The 17104-nt window shown below is 33.5% G+C and overlaps 4 protein-coding genes across 4 annotated transcripts; 3 read left to right on the top strand and 1 right to left on the bottom strand.

Annotated features, from left to right (window-relative positions):
* Positions 1-2296: 2296 nt before the first annotated feature.
* Positions 2297-5023, top strand: LOC114747666 (probable E3 ubiquitin-protein ligase RHC1A). Its single transcript, XM_028936016.1, has 3 exons — positions 2297-2375; positions 3155-3238; positions 3565-5023. The coding sequence occupies exon 3, from the start codon at positions 4188-4190 to the stop codon at positions 5007-5009; it is 822 nt and encodes a 273-aa protein (XP_028791849.1). The 5' UTR covers positions 2297-2375; positions 3155-3238; positions 3565-4187; the 3' UTR covers positions 5010-5023.
* Positions 5024-7122: 2099 nt separating this feature from the next.
* LOC114747663 (TMV resistance protein N-like) lies at positions 7123-9145 on the top strand. Its single transcript, XM_028936013.1, has 2 exons — positions 7123-7314; positions 8638-9145. The coding sequence occupies exons 1-2, from the start codon at positions 7253-7255 to the stop codon at positions 9143-9145; spliced, it is 570 nt and encodes a 189-aa protein (XP_028791846.1). The 5' UTR covers positions 7123-7252.
* Positions 9146-9161: 16 nt separating this feature from the next.
* On the top strand, positions 9162-12243 carry LOC114747662 (disease resistance protein RPP5-like). The gene is made up of 5 exons (XM_028936012.1): positions 9162-9735; positions 9857-10132; positions 10235-10966; positions 11062-11109; positions 11978-12243. The coding sequence occupies exons 1-5, from the start codon at positions 9184-9186 to the stop codon at positions 12146-12148; spliced, it is 1779 nt and encodes a 592-aa protein (XP_028791845.1). The 5' UTR covers positions 9162-9183; the 3' UTR covers positions 12149-12243.
* Positions 12244-15387: 3144 nt separating this feature from the next.
* On the bottom strand, positions 15388-17023 carry LOC114747665 (disease resistance-like protein DSC1). Its single transcript, XM_028936015.1, has 3 exons — positions 16233-17023; positions 16074-16145; positions 15388-15978 (listed from the first exon to the last, which is right to left on the bottom strand). Exons 1-3 carry the CDS (start codon positions 16989-16991, stop codon positions 15388-15390), a joined length of 1422 nt encoding a protein of 473 aa, XP_028791848.1. The 5' UTR covers positions 16992-17023.
* Between the last annotated feature and the right edge of the window lie 81 nt (positions 17024-17104).

The raw sequence follows: 17104 nt of genomic DNA, 5'->3' as shown, positions 1-17104 counted from the left end.
AAATATTTTCTCAAAATATTATTGGAGTGAACTATGGTCGGTGATTCTTAGAATTGACATTTATATTATTTTGTGGTGACAGTTGTCATTTATATTTATGTTCCCTTAATATTGCTTTTTTTTTTTTGTGGTGTTGCAAATACGTTTATTTGATGTCTGTCTGATTTATATTTTTTCGTAAATAATGAAGTATTTTGATGCATGTTAGTTGTGGTTTCAGATTATATGATTTTTAATTTTTAATTCATGTTGGATCTTGTATTTATGTATATTTTAAATTAATTAATTAATTATAAATTGATGTATATTTATCTCTTTTATAAGAAATAATTTTCACTAGACATTTTCTTCTCTTCATAATCCCTTTTATTTCGAATAAGAGTATTTTTAAGGAAAATTTATCATTTTTGCTTGTCTCTAATAAATTTTAACAATGATTTGGTTAAATTTTTCTTATAAAAAGGAATAGTGACATGTAATATTTGTAATCTTTTTTTTCTTTAATTTATTCAAATTAGAATGCTACTTATATTTAGTATAATTTTCTAACAGTATGTGGAACATGTGATTTACAGTTCTAAGCGGTAACTTGTCTGCGTTATTAATGGCAATTTGTACTATTAATTTATATTTTAGGCTCGGATATTTTTTTTTTCCAGTTAAGACTGAAGTTAACACCTGGTTACAATGTAACATTTGTATTTTGTAATGTAATTTATACTATACAGTAACTTTTATATTTAGAACTAGAAGGAGTAAGATGACAATTTTTAGATTCTGTTGCAATTTTTTTTATTTGTTAAATTTTACACAACTTTATTTTTATTTTAAGTATTTTTATTATATATTTTATAAAATTTAAATATTGAAAAATAAAAATAACAATTCCAAAGAACTTTCCAAAGCAAGAATAATGATAATAGAATTTTAGCGGAGGTGGGCTTTATTGCGACTGAGAATACTAAAGCGAGACCACTTTATATTTGTCATTTTTATCAGTCTTTATTTTTCAGCTCAGAGGAAAGTAAATACGAAAAATTGGGAAAATTTTCCTACTAAAAATTTTATATGTGAGGAGAGCTAATAAATCTTTATATCCAGAAAGTAATAGTGGTCAGCGAATTTTTATGTACATTGATACTGTTATTTTGATTTACGTTGTTCTTACTAATAAATTTTTGACGATGACAATTTTACAATTTTTCCAAAACAATTCTTTTTTTTTTTTTTTTATATCAACTAAGAGAACACTAAATATTACCTCCGACTCTAGCGTCCAGATAATTAGCGAGTTTGTTTTGTATTAAAAAAATTAGCTAGTTTTTTTAAAGATAAACAAATTGTTTTTAAATATTTTTGAGATTGTACAATTTTTAATGAATTTAATTTATGTGCTAGCTCTTAGCTAATTGGACTAAAAGCCTTCAAAGAAGGAAAAAATAAATTTCGTGTTTATTATATAATTTTTTAGAAATAAATATTCTCTCATTTTTTATCTTTTATCTTAACTAACTAACATAAAATATAAATTTCATAATAAATGTTTCTGCCAACAAATTTCATAATAAAGTATATCATTATAAGTCATAAATAAAACAGATTATGCTTTAAATTCGTGGATTGTTGGCAACATGCTGTGAAGAATTCAATTTTCAAATAACACGTCTAAACAATTTCATCTGGTAAGATAAGGCGTGGCTTAAACGAATAAATTAATTAAATTCTCTCTAGTAAACTCCTCAATTCACCTTATCTATTTAATTTATAATTTTTTTTCATAAATTATTCTCATTGATAGCATATTTGTTGCATATATTCCAGGATTTTTATAATGAATAATTTTCAATGCAAATAATAAAAAATAATAAAATAAAAATTTAATTATTCTTCATAATTATTTATTTAGTACTACTCCTGGTACTAATTATAAGAGCTACTTGACTAATTTGAGGAGATTAAGGAGAGAAGTTAAGTTAGTTATTCGTAAAAAATATGTGTTGTTTTTCCTAAGACATCCTTACTAGTATATTGGCTAGAACTACCATTGTTAGAAGGATTAATTTGAGAAAAAATGTATAAATATGAGAGAAAAAATAGATTGAGATTTTATATGTAGGATCAAAATAAAAATCAAATAAGATCTTATATTAAAGAGCAAAGGCTATTTACTAAGATCTGTTCATCTTATTCTCGAATTTCCATGAACTTTAAATACAAAAAAGGATCGAAAAAGAACTCAGTTTTTCCGGAAAATTCCATTCCCTCTTTCCCCAGTCCCCACACTCTCTTCGACACTCTTCGTACTATCGCCCGCTCTGGGGCTTGGAATCTTGCGCTTCTCTGTTCTGAATTCTCTTGCATCTTCCCAAATTCGGGTTAGTACGCCAGCTCCACGTTTTAAGCTTCTTTTCTCTGATTTCCTTTTTGTCTATCTATACTTTTAGTCGGCAGTCACCATGTTTTTTATTAGTTTATTTTTCAAGTTTAGTCCCCAAGTTGAGATTTTTGTCATTGGACAATTGTCGGATTCATTCTTGATTTTGCTTCCTCTTGGGGTTCTGTTATTAGTTTTATGTTTTCTTTTTGTGTATCTATACGCTAATTCTGTTGTTGTGCTTGCTGTCTTTGTCAGTGATTATTGATAACGAATGCTATGTTGCGCTTGAATTTCCTTATTCCGGTTGCATGAAGTTTGCTACTCCCAAAAATTTTAATAATTTCCTCATAATTCGTCGGGATTATGAATTATTTTCAAATGAACACGATGCATTATGTTTCTCTGTGTTCTGCCTGTACTTTATTGTGTTCATAACCGAAATGAAGCAACAATTTGTCTGTTTATCTTTCCCCATTGCAACCCCCGAGCTGGAATATTTGAGGCATGATATGTAGCATCTAATACCTGTGTTCCCAAGTCAGTCTAGTTGCGTAAAAAGTTCAATGTGCCTATGATCATGAAAGTGATGAAACTTGCACAATTTCCGTATGTTATCAGTAATGGAAGATGATTGCTCTTTCTTTGCATACGCGAGATATACGTTTATTATAGTTCTATTGTCAGTGTCACTACTCATTGCTTCCTAGTATTCTTTCACGTTAGAGATACATGTGTCCTTTCTATTTACAAAATCACTTTTTCTATTTAATTTTGCAGTTCATTCCACTCAATTATGTGGATCAAATGACTTGTTGATTTTCAGTTCAAAGGCCTGCGCGACAATACCTCAAGCTGTCAAAGGTTCGATGTAGTGAGCTTGTATATTGAAGCGTGAACCATACCTGTGTTTGGTTTTTCTCCTAAGTTGAACAATCTACCTTCCTACCAATACAATACCTTATAAAATGAAACTAAATAAACCTCTTTCCATGCCTATCTGCCATACATTATATGATCAACCATGTTCCTGATATTCCAAACACCCCCTTAAATGGCCAATAAGGAATCACTTTTACTTTGGCGGGTTTAAGGCCGTCATTTTCAGTCCCATAAGCTTAGTTTGCTGTGGATGCTTAATGTGTTTGTATGTCTTTCCCTTTTCACTTGTGTTTAATGTACTGTTATAGCTGTCAAATTTGTTCTGGCGCCTTATGAGTTAAAGATTGGTCAACTTCACACCAGTCGCTCCTCTGTTTTCAGTGGTGAGAATGGTTACTACCTGGACATAAGTGGTTTGGTTGTCTGATATAAATGTTTTTCTAAATATTTGATGCCCCTTAACGTGAGACCTATAAATATTATTTTACATGCACACATGAAAGTTTCTTTTAGTTTTCATGCAATCCTAGTGTCTGTTGATAGAAAGACATTCTTTTAAGGGTGAGAGGAGTAATTACTAAGGTCTCTGACTGAGTAACAAGGTTAGGGTTCAGATCAAGAGATGGGAAGCGTTGATTTTGTTTTTGTGATACAATGGTGAGGTCACCTGTCCCGTGTCATGGATTACCATTTTTATCTCTGGTGAATACCTCTGAATGTGTGTGAGTGTGGGTCTCATGGATGAAACATCCAGTGGCATACCAAAAAGGACTTGACAGCCAGCTGAAGCAGTGACATGTTGAAGCTTCTAAATTAACTTTCTTTTTATTAATATTTTATTTTATAAACTTTTATATTGGTTTCTATTACATGCAAAGAAGTATAATTTGGTGCAGTACACAGGCTTTTAGCTGCAGATTTACCAGCAAGGATGTCAACCGGACCAACACACTGGTGTTATGAGTGTGGGCATCCGATTGCACTTGAAGGCAGAGAGGTCATTTGCCCTTACTGTCATGAAGGCTTTGTGCAAGAACTTAATGAGAGGCATGGGTTTCAACCATATAACGCTCTTGAAGATTTTCATCACATGCCCGATTTTTTTGATGCCATACATGCCTTTATGGCGCAGAGAGTTTCTGAACCAAGATTCGGGCTTGTAGATGCTTTTGACAATTTCAGGAGGCAGAGAATAGCTGGGCAATTCCCCAACATTGATGTTAGACAAAGGTCTGATACTGCACTATTTCCTGAATGGAGTCAGGATTTTTTCAATTCTGGCCCTTCTTTCATGTTTCATGGTAGTGGAGGGGAACCTAGGCCTATTGATTTTGGTGGTTTGTTGATGGCCCCTGGACTGGAAGCATTTATTCAACAGCTCACCATGAATGATCATAGAGGTCCTCCTCCAGCCTCACATTCCTCAATTGATGCAATGCCTACTATTAAGATCACGCGAGCGCATCTTCGCTCTGATTCACAATGTCCGGTCTGTCAAGAAAAATTCGAGCTAGGCACCGAGGCAAGGAAGATGCCTTGTAACCATATTTATCACTCCGACTGTATTGTTCCCTGGTTGGTTCGGCATAACTCTTGTCCTGTTTGCCGTATTGAGCTGCCACCTCCAGGACAGGGTAGCTCTCGTGGTGGAAGTCATGGAGGTAGGAATGTCAGCAGCAGCAGCATCCATGGTAGCTCGAGGAGACAGAACCAAGGAAGGAGAAATTCGCTATCATCTTGGTGGCCATTCTGATCTCTCAGTTGAAACGCCAAGCATTATGCTGAGACCCAGTGTGTAAGCAGCTCTTCTACTGATGATGACCAGAATAATAGGACGGGCTATAATGCTTCCGGATAAGTATAGTCTGGCTGTATAAGAATGGTCTTAATGAAAGATATACGTGGAAAATGACTGGAAACACTCGTGTCCTTTTAGTTTCTTAATATGGATATTGTTTATATATATATATATATATATATATATATAATTAATTGAAATAGAAATATGCGACAGCTGAGTGAAACATTAGATATTATGCTATATAGATTGTTGCAGTTGATGCAAACTTGATGAGAAGAACTTGAGTTTATAATCCCTCCCTTAGGATGATGATCAGCGGTCATGTTGGTTTTTGTCGTTATGAAGAAACATATGCAAATGAAATCTATATTCTCCTTGGAGGGTTATGACCGGGCCAGCCAAATTTTAGGTGTTTTGTTGCATTCATACTTGACCACTATAATGCTTTCTAAATTTCTTTCATTTTTTCCAACAAATGCAACTTATTACTTAGCTGAATGAATTGTGAAAAATAAATCTTGCTATCTTGCTTGGTGATTGTAACTGTCTCTATAAGTGTTTTTTGAGTTTGTCGAAATATCCTGATCTTATACAAAGCTTTGAGGATTTTAACTCATCTCAACATTTTTATATATAAAAAATAAGAAGAGGGCCCATTTTATTTATGTTTTCTAATTCTCCAGTGACAATTGACAAAAGAACATTTTAAAGAAGACGAATATTTCTTTTTCTTGTTTTTTTTCCCGACATGGTATAGTTTGTTGAATGATGCTGGAAATGCCCTATAGGACAAGGAGTGTATAATTGATAGTTAAGATTATTCTAAATGGGTTGACTATTAAGTTTGAAGGATAAAATGTTATTTGTATACAGTTCAATACTCATGAAAATTTTATTTCATTTAGCCTATTTTTATAAGAGGAAAATGCTAAAAAGTCTCCGATTGCAAAATTTATTGTCCAAGACTATCTAAGAACTCAAGTAGCAAGTGCAAATCATGTGCGAAATATATCTTGATTTATATAGAAATTTCTTTTATTTTGCAAATATAGATTGCGCACGGTCAAAAAAAAAAGAAGTTGTTGGTTTGTGAAAAAAGTACTTTGAAAAAATGTTTTTACATAAGTCAAAACAATTTTTCTCATATATTGTATATCATAAAATCATTTACCATAAAACTTTAGTTTTCGTCCAAACGTTTTAGAATCAAATCATCAATTGTTGCGCATATTTTTGTTTTCGGCCCTTTGCTTTTGTATTTTTCAGTCTACTCCTGCTACAGCAGGCGCTTCGTTTTATTCTTATGGTTAAAAGGCCGAAGTCAATTCATAAGAAACAAAAAGAAATTGCAAAAACTAACTAATAAAAATACGATTAAGTCATTTTAATATAAAAGAAAACTTACCAACCCCCTGGTGTCCCAACCGGAGGAAAACTTGCAACTTTCATACAAAGCAATTCTCCAATTCATACAGAAATTTGGTTTTGTCTGCCCTCTCGTATACTGACAGAAGGCTCTCTTTCTTTCCTTTGGTTTCTTCTCTTCTGGCGTTGGACTCTAGGAGTAGTAGAAGCCACCTTCTTCATTTCTTCCAAGACAATGCATGGGATGCTTCCGCTTCCCTATGTCCATCGTCGAAGGTGTTTTTGTTTCTACTTCTATTTTCTTATTCACTGCATTATATGTGATGATGCTGCAGATTACTATTTGGATTCAGGGTTCAAAAAAAAAAAAAGATTACTATTTTGACAAATGCATCCGAGAGATCGACTTATTGAAATGTCTTCTGCCGCTAAAGAAGAATCTTGCCCGAGCTCCTTTACTTGTAGCTCAACCTTAACATGGGAGTTTGATGTTTTCTTGAGTTTTGCAGGGAGAGATACTCGCTTAAATTTCACAGATCACTTATGTGATGCTTTCATTAGAAGTGGCATCAGATGTTTTAGGGATGATAAAGGAATAAAGAAAGGGGAAGTTATTAAACAACAACTCGTTCAAGCCATCAAGGATTCTCTCTGTGCTGTTGTTGTTCTCTCCGCAAATTATGCAAATTCTATATGGTGCTTGGATGAACTTGAGGAGATTCTTGAATCTCGAAAAAAATTTGGAGGACAAGTTTTTCCTGTCTTCTATGGTGTAGATCCATCTGATGTAAGATATCAAAGAAGAAGTTTCGGAAAAGCTTTAGCCAACCATGAAAAGAAATGCAAAAAAAGCGAAGACAAGGTTCACAAATGGAGATCCGCTTTGTCGCAGGTTAGCAATCTGTCTGGCTGGGACGCTAGAAGTCGGTGAGTTTTATTTTTCACTTTTTTCCTTTTCCAATTATGTTTATGAAGTAGCGAACCCAAAAGTAGCATCCAAATTTGACTTAGTGACATGTGGCAAATATATAGTACTACTGCTATTTAGCTCATGAGATAATCGAACAGTGGATGATATCCCTGTTCTAAATTTTAAGTCAAACTTTCCACTAAGGGCCTGTTTGGTTTGAGGGGAGGGGAGGGGAGGGAGAGGGAAGGGAAGGGGAGATTTCATCCTCACCTTGTTTGGTTTGATTAAAAAGGAGGGGAGGGAAGGGTATTTAATGATCCCTTATTTGGTTCAAGGAGGGGAGGGAAGGGATAGTAATAATCAATTTACCATTTTACCCTTACATATTAGTTTATGTTTTTATTGATATATTATATAAATTAATTTACATCTTAATTTAAATTATATAATTTAATCAAAATTCAGTCTTATCATGTTAATATGTGTATTAAAAAATGGGTATAGTAATTTTTCATTCTAATTAATATAATAATATATTTAAAATAATCAAATTAACAAATTTTATATGCTCTAAGAAAAATGAAATTTTATTTTCTTTAGGCTATCTTTTTTCCAGCTTTAAAATATATTAATAAATAATATATTTATAAAAACAATTAATTTTATAATATTATAATTTTTTATTTAAATAATTTTTATTTTTAAATAATTTTTATAATATATTTTTAATTATAATAATGTATATATTTTTTATTTTTTTTACTTAGGGTAATATATTTTTTATTTGAAATAAATATTATAATAATATATTTTATGGGTAGAAGTGGAATATCAAAAAAACCATAAAACCATAATGGTCCAAAATTTTGGCTCTTCTCCAAAAACCCCCAATTTGGAGAGGAGCCAAAATGGGGAGGGAGAGGAGGGGAGGGGACATTTTAGCTCCCCTCCCCTCCAAAATTTTTAACCAAATGAGGGGAGGGGCTCCCCTCCCCTCCCCTCCAACCAAACACACCCTAAGCTCTTTATCATTTCTAAAACCATGCTACCCCTTTCCGTAATAAAATCTAAAGCCCCGGCCCAATTAAATATCAACATCGGTTAATATATATATATATATATATATTTTTTTTTTTCCCAACGTTATATCAAAAGCTATGGCAGCATTCTAGTTTTGTTGAACAATATTCATCTTTTTGTTTCTCTATTTTATTGTGACTATAATTCATATTTTTTTTTTTGGTGAAGAACTATATTTCATGATCATAAGCTCATGGGTTTTTTTTTTTTTTTTTTTGGGGTCAGGAATGAAGCAGAAGTCATTCGAGAGATTGTTGAAACAGTATGGAACATTGTATGCTCTAGTTTGCCATCTTATGATGATAATTTAGTTGGAATTGAGTCAAGGATGGTTAAGATAAATGCTCTCTTAGAGATAGAGGCAGATAGCATCTGTTTTGTAGGGATATGGGGTATGGGCGGCATTGGTAAGACAACTCTTGCTAGACTTGTTTTTGAGAGAATCTCTGGCCAATTTGAAATATCTTGCTTTCTTGCTAATGTTAGGGAGATTTCAGAAAGAAAAGGCATAGTTAGTTTACAAAATGATATTCTTTTACATCTCAACAAAGGGCAAAAGATATATGACGAGCATTGTGGAAAAACGATTTTGAATCGACTTTTTCGGAGTAAAAAGGTTCTCCTTGTCGTTGATGATGCAAATCATGTGAGTCAATTAGAGAGTTTGGCAAGTCCAAAGTGGTTTGGGGCGGGGAGTAGAGTGATTATAACGACTAGAAATTGCACCTACTGAAATCACATGGGGTGCATAGAATATATGAGGTCAAAACCATGGAAAAAGATGAATCTCTTGAGCTTTTTTCCAAGAAAGCATTTAAGAAAGATCATCCTGAAGATGATTATTTTGTTTTGTCAGAAATTGTGGTTAAATACGCAGGAGGTATTCCTTTGGCACTCTATGTTTTAGGCTCCTTACTATGTGGCAGAAGTCTCCTTGAGTGGGAAGAAACTTTAGAAAGGATGAAGCACATTCCAGATAAAGATATTTTTCAAATTCTTAAAGTAAGTTATCTCGGATTGAATGATGAAGAAAAGACAATTTTTTTAGATATTGCTTGCTTCTTCAATGGATGGAAAAGAGATGAAGTAGCTCAAATTTTGAAAAATTGTGATCTTCATCCAACTATTGGAATATATATTTTGATTGAAAGAGCTCTCTTGATTGAGAAGAAGACATTTAATGGAGAAACCGTATTAGAGGTCCATGATCTACTTCAAGAATTAGCCAGGAGTATTGTTTTTCAAGAATCTCCTGGTCATGTTCATGGACGAAGCAGGTTGTGGAATCTAGAAGACATCCATGAAGTATTGGAAAATGATAAAGTGAGTGCCTCATGTCTCAATGCTCACATGCTGTTTTAATAATTCTAATGCTTTTAGTACGCTTTACTTTAATTTGAAACCATTCTCATGTTATGCTTTCTTGCAATGCACATTTTGTTAGGGATCTGAAGCAATACAAGCTATGGCTTTGCCTTTTAACCTTGATAGAAAAATACAAGTACATCGTGACGCCTTCTCAAAGATGTATAATCTAAGGTTGCTCATCATATCAAGTGAAGTGAAACTTCATAGTGGTCTCAAATGCTTTTCTAGCACATTAAAGGTTATTCGATGGAGGTTGTATCCTCTAGAAACTCTTCCGATTGGAACTCAGTTGGATAAACTTGTCGACATTCAAATGCCTTTTAGCAAAATAAAACTCTGTGATGGCATGCAGGTGAAACACTTCATACCTCATTGTTTTCTTGCATATTTGTATTGATACCGATACAATTGTTTTGTGAGACTAATTCCCCTACATTTTTATTCATTTGATCAGCTTATGAAGAAGTTGAAGTTTATTGATCTAAGCAATTCCAAAGATTTGGTTGAAACCCCAGACTTCTCAGAAATTCCAAACCTGGAAAAATTGAATCTTGAAGGGTGCTCATCTCTCATTACGGTTCATCATTCACTTGGAGAGTTGAAAAAGCTTGTTGAAGTGAACTTGTCGTGTTGTACCAGTCTTGAGATCCTTCCGAAAATATTGGAAATGAACTCTTTGATAAAGTTAGATATTAGTTGGTGCGATAAACTTTCAACTCTTCCAGAATTCGGGGAATGTATGAAAAAATTAACAGTGCTTGATGCAAGGAAGACTGCTATAACCAAACTTCCAGAATCGCTTGGATTCTTGTCTGGTCTTAGAGATTTGAATCTAAGGGGCCCCCGAAAACTTGTTCTTCAAATGTCTGGCTTTAATCTAACATCATTAACCATGTTAGACTTGAGCTACTGTGGCATTAGTGATGGATCAATTCCTGATGATTTAGGCAGTTTGTCATCATTAATTACTTTACGCCTGGAAGGAAATGATTTTGCTAATTTACCCATTGGTTGCTTCTCAAATCTTTTTCAACTACTTCATCTTTATTTGAATAACTGTGAGAGGCTTAAGTCACTGCCAAAACTCCCACCAAGGTTAATGCAACTATATGCAACTGGTTGTGACTCGATGGAGCCTTTATCATCAGATGGAATGTGGAATCTACTTTCATCACTTGACCATGAGGTATGTTTAACTATAACTTATAAGTATATCGATTTATTTATCCATTTCTTTTAACTATAGATATATAACATGATTTTTTTTGTTCCTTGTTTTAGTATCGCCATCAAACTAATTATGAGAAAAGAATGCTCCAGTCTAGTCAGGTATAAATGTTTGTAATGTATTCCTCTGTATTCTTCATTCTCATTTTCAAAGTAATTAGTGGCAATGAAAGTTATAATAATTTTGTGACAGTCGAGATATGTACCTGAGGCAGATTTTCTTGCAATAATGCCAAAATCTGAGATACCGTCATGGTTTCCAAACAGAGGCTCTATTCCTTCAAATAAAAGTGGTACTTCGGAATATGAATTAGTGGTGGACGTCCCTCCATATTTTCGTGCAAGTAAATGGTCTGGACTTGCTGTATACCTAGAAATAAAAGACAGCTCAACCTGTGATAAACTTGTCATTTCATGGAGTTGTAAAGCTCGTGAAGATTATTACATTTGCAAAGAATGGGAGAATGAAATTTCACTTATGTACGCCTGGCAGCCTCGCCTCTGCCTAATGCTTTTAGATTTCAATGAGAAAACATGTTGGCAACATTTAAGAGGAAATAGTAACTGTCTTCACATCAAACTTAGCGTCACTTGTCAATATTCTAAAAGCCCACGATTGAAATGTGGGTGGCGGGTGCTATCTAAAGAAGAGATGCAAGATTGGGGCAATCCCACCATTGATTTCAACACGTTAACACAAGCAGAGGTCGGTGCTTCTGATATTAATTTTAATTAATCTTTCTCAAGCATTTGATAATTGAGTTTTTAACTCGTGATGAGTATTAATTTGATGCACGTAATAGTATGAGATATGTTTCTCATATTTATTTCATTTTCTTTACTTCTGTCATTGTGATAACCCTGTTGTTTTTTAATTGTAATCTCATACTCTTAAATTTGTGAAAGTGTCTTATTGTGATAACCATATTTATCACTCTGATTGTGTTGTTCCTTCAATTTGTTGGTTCAGCATAACTCTTGTTCTGAGCTGCCACCTCTAAGACAGGGTAATTTCCATGGTAGAACACGAGGAAGAAGGAATGTCAGTAGCAGCAGTAACCGTGATAGCTTAAGGAGACGGGAGCCCAACAGACAGAACCTAGGGAGGCGAGATCCACTAATAGCTTGGTGGCCAATCTAATCTGCTAGTTGAAACATTTTGACCAGAATAGTAGGAGGGATTATAGAGGATTGTCATTTATCACCGATGCTTCAGGATAAGTATAGTCTGCCTATCTAATAACGTTATTGATTATTGATATGAAAAATGAAACACTTGTGTTTTCTAGCTTCTTAGTATGGATATAGTTCATGTATATGAAATTAATTAAAATATATGTGATAGCTGAGTGAAACGAATTTGATACTATACTGATTGCTGCAAGTGATGCAAATTTGATGAGAACTTGAGTTTATATTTATTTCCCTTCGTTATGATGATGATCAGTGGCCTTTTTCATTCTTGTCATTATGAAGAGACATATGCAGATGGAGTCTATATTATTCTTGGAGAATTATGATAAAGCCAACCAAATTTTGGGTGTTTTGTTGAAGTTGTACCTAACAACTGGGATGCTTTCTAAGTATCTTTCATTCTTCTCACAAATTCAACTTATTACCAAATTTCTTTCATACGCGGATGAAATAAAAATAAATACAAGGAGATAAGAATGGCCAGAAATAAAATTAATAGGACCCATTTTACTTTCCCCCCGATCTGTTGATCTTTTCTAATTCTCTAATGACAAAAAAACAAAAAAAAATCTTAAAGTTCATGAATATTGTTTGTTTTTATTTTTTATGTAACCAAGTATAGTTTGTTGATTGATTTCCTTTTGATTCCTTGGTGAGTGAGGATTGTAAAGTTGGTCTTCTCCACATGCATGCCTGATCTGTTTTATGCCATACATGCCTTTATGGCTCAGAGAGTTTCTGAACCTAGATTTGGGCTTGTGGATGCTTTTGACAATTTCATGAGGCAGAGAATAGCTGGGCAATTCCCCAACATTGATGTTAGACAAAGGTCTGATACTGCATTATTTCCTGAATGGAGTCAGGATTTTTTCAATTCTGGCCCTTCTTTCATGTTTCATGGCAGTGGAGGGGAACCTAGGCCTATTGATTTTGGTGGTTTGTTGATGGCCCCTGGACTGGAAGCATTTATTCAATAGCTCACCATGAATGATCATAGAGGTCTTCCTCCAGCTTCACATTCTTTAATTGATGCAATGACTAATTTGAGGAGATTAAGGAAATAAGTTGAGTTAGTTATTTGTAATAAATAAGAGTTATCTTTCCTAAAATATCCTTACTAATCAAATGTGTTGGCTATAACTAACTACCATTATTAGAAGGACTACTTTCGAAAAAATGCATAAATATAAGAGATAAAGGAGATTGAAGTCTTATATTTAAGACCAAAATAAAAGTCAAACGAGGTCTTACATTAAGGATTTGAGGTAGTATTAATTAACTAGTGCTTGTATTTTATTCATTTATTATTATTTTTTCTTTTCCCTATATACATACATACATATATATATATGTGTGTGTTAAAAAAGTTGTCCAAGCAAACGTATGGATCTGCAAAAGTGGTGAAATCCCTTCAAGGAAAATTAAATTAGTTGTTCGGTTAAAATACATTCAGCATCATAAAATTTTCATTCAACAACCTAAATTAATTTTTCAGTATCACTAAGAATCTTAATTTTTTAGTAATATTTAGTGTATTCAACATCTTAAAATATTTTGAATGTTGTTGAAAAAAATATTTTGTTAGATTTAACCCTTAATTATTTTGAAAAATTTCCTCCACCAATTAAGTATGTCTAGAATTCTCTTGATTAATTACTGTCCCTACAAGTTGTTTATTCTTTTGGTTGTTTGCAAGAAATTTAGGCAACATACCGAATTACATAAATATTTTAGAATGTGAAATTGAAAATAATCTTTTCTATGATTGATTTATAAATGATTTTGAGGTTAAAAGTCCTGATCTTGGTCAAACAAATGAATTGCTTCAGCGAACTTGCCAAGCAATCTTCGAGGAAGCTTGACATCGTCAGTATCAAGAGAAGGAAGTTGGCTGAAATCATTGAGATGGCACCACTCTTGTATATCTCTTCTTTACACATCACTCCCCACCCACATCCCTTTATTTCACTGTGATCAAGAATAGAATTTTATTTATGATATATTTCCTATTATATTATATACACAATAAACAAATAGAACAAGTAATCAATAGGTGAGCCACTTAATTACCCATCGTAAACTAAATGGCTTCCACCAATTTTATGTGCATGCATACATACATAAATATATTTATATATTCTTATTGCAACTTGATTTCATCATAAAAATATAATTCATGCCAAACATATGTTTATGTTTGTCTAACTATGAACTACTTATCTCTTCTTCTTGAACTGTTTATTATTTATTTGTTCTTTTCTTCTTCCTGAAATAAACATATCCTTATGATAGAATTTTTCTTCTTTTTTTTTTTTTGGGTTTTAATACCAACACATAATTAATTTTGCGAACAAATTGCTCATGCACATTGAGGCGTGTCTTTTTATTTCACTTTATTTTTAAATACTCTGTTTCTTTGTAAGTGATACATCAACACGTAATATACCAAAATATTTTATTGCCATTTGATATGATCAATATTAAATCAATTTATCTAATTTGTCTAGCCAAGTCGTATAGTTTTATGTACTAACATAAACTTGTAGTTATGCATGGAACTTGGATCTTATTCTCTTTCGAAATTGGAAATAGGGGAGGGTGTTTCCAGCCAAATTGAAGGTTTCCAAGCTTCACTCTGTTTCGTAAATCTGGTTCTTTTTATTGTCGGTTTTTTTCTAGTTTATTATGGTAAGTGATATGATTATGTTATTGACACCTGTGTTTGCATCCTCGCAAGTACTACTACTATATGAGAGGAATGATTCATGCATGTTGCCTACAATTTAGTTACTGTTCTCATGAAATCCACGGGTTCATCATCGTATAAAGCATATGGAGCTTGACTTGTTCTATTTTATAGAGAAATGATTTTCTTCACTGGTGAATTATCACTTTCGATTTGTGTTGACGAAAATAACAGAAGATTTAAATTTTACCGAAATGCAATGGTATTTCACTTCATTAAATGCCTTTATTCATGTTAACAAGCGCTCAGTTTTCATTTATGATCAGGTAATTAATTAAATTCCGTTTCTTTCTGAAAACCTCATCAAATGACAAAATTTTTTGAAACAAAGACAAATATCCTGGAGTGACAACTATCATATTAGAATGGAAGGAGTAGGAAGACGATGAGTCATTGTTACCTATTCTCGTCCATTTTTCTCTGGTTCTTGAATCAGCGAGTCAAAACCACTCCCCCAAAAAGAACTCTACAAGTGCTCTCATCGGAAGCTTGACCTCATCAGAAGAAGCAAGCTTGGGTTGGTTGGCTTGGTTGAAGAAACCATTTAGATGGCGCCAATCTTGTATCTCTTCTTTACGTATCACTCTCCACCCACATTCCTCTGCTTCCCAATAATCTTGATCAAACCATTTAGATTCAAAAGCAAATAGAATGTGAAGGGAATTGCTCTGATGAGCTCTTAGGTGCCGCCAACATGTTTCCTCATTTAATTCCAACACCATTATTATGCACTGCTCTCCGCGAAAGGGATAAGGAATAGCACGCTCCCACTCTTTGATTATATAATAATCATCACTTTCTGCAGCTTTACTACCCCAACCAACGACCCCAGAACCATCATTGTAACTTGACATACGGAAGCACACAACAATTCCGCACCATTCACTGTCACGAAAATATGGAGGTATGTCCACTTCAATCTTATATTCCCTATTCTCATCCAAAGGGCAATATTCTCTCTTTAGAAACCATGATGGTATTTTGTATCCTGGAAGACTTGCACAGAAATCTCTGGAAGGCCATTTAAGTCTCTGCAAACATATCAAATAATATGTTATTAATATTAATTACCCATGAAGGGAGCATATATGTGGGGAAAAAAAACACAAAAATAAGACACACATACCTGATATAGCACAGAAGGAACATCTTCCAGCCCATCTTCATCCCAATCATCATCGATAGTTCGCCCACGACACTGAAATAAAAAATTAGTCATGTTATGTAATTGCAGTTTTAAGGGGGAAAAATACACATTAGAGGTTGTAGGAAGAGAAACGCATACCTCATGGTCAAGTGAAGCAACCAAATCCCATAATTGTCTATCTGATGATAATGGTTCCATTAAATCACAACCGGAGGCATGTAATCGAATTAATCGTGGTGGGAGCGTTGGCAACGACTTAAGCCTTTTGCAGTAATTCAATGAAAGGAAGACAAGTCGAGAAAGACCAGAGAAGCAACCAATGGGTAGATTCTCAAAATCATTAAAGCTTAGATCCAATACAGTGAGCAATGATAAACTGTCAAAATCAGGAATCGATCCATCATCTAAGCCACACTGGCTTAAATATAACTCTGTTAAGGACGTTACATTCCAGCCGGAAATTTGGTGACTTATGTGAGTCTTCAATAACTTGTCAAGGTTTTCAATTTTACAGCCACTCAAATTTAAATATTCAAGAGCCGTCAAGGATCCAATTGATTCAGGAAGTCTAGTTATAGAAGTAGCATCCACATTAAGATATGATCGTTTTTTCATACCTTCCCCAAACTCTGGGAGCTTTGCAACTTTTTTACACCCCCTAAGGTTTAACTTCACCAAAGAATTTGTTTCCAATTTTTTTGGTAGGATTTCAAGGTTTGCACAATGATTCAAGTCCACCTCAACAAGCTTTTCCAACTGTCCAAGGGAGGGATGAACCTTGACAAGAGATGTGCATCCACCAAGATGTAAATGTTCTAAATTTGGAGCACCTGAGAAGTCTGGAGTTTCGATCAAATTGAGAGACTTTTTCAATACGATAGATTTCAACTTTGTCATACGCTGGAATAAAAAAAAAGATGGTAGAGTCAGCCTAACTAAGCAGTATATCAATAAAACATGAACACAAGATATAATTTTAATATAAACAATCATGCATGAAGCATCAATCT

Source organism: Neltuma alba, unplaced genomic scaffold (assembly GCF_004799145.2).
Source record: "Neltuma alba isolate B1F8T4 unplaced genomic scaffold, ASM479914v2 tig00005400_pilon, whole genome shotgun sequence".
Taxonomy (NCBI): Eukaryota; Viridiplantae; Streptophyta; class Magnoliopsida; order Fabales; family Fabaceae; genus Neltuma; species Neltuma alba.
Note: the sequence above shows the minus strand (reverse complement) of the source record. Positions and strands in the feature narration are given on the sequence as shown.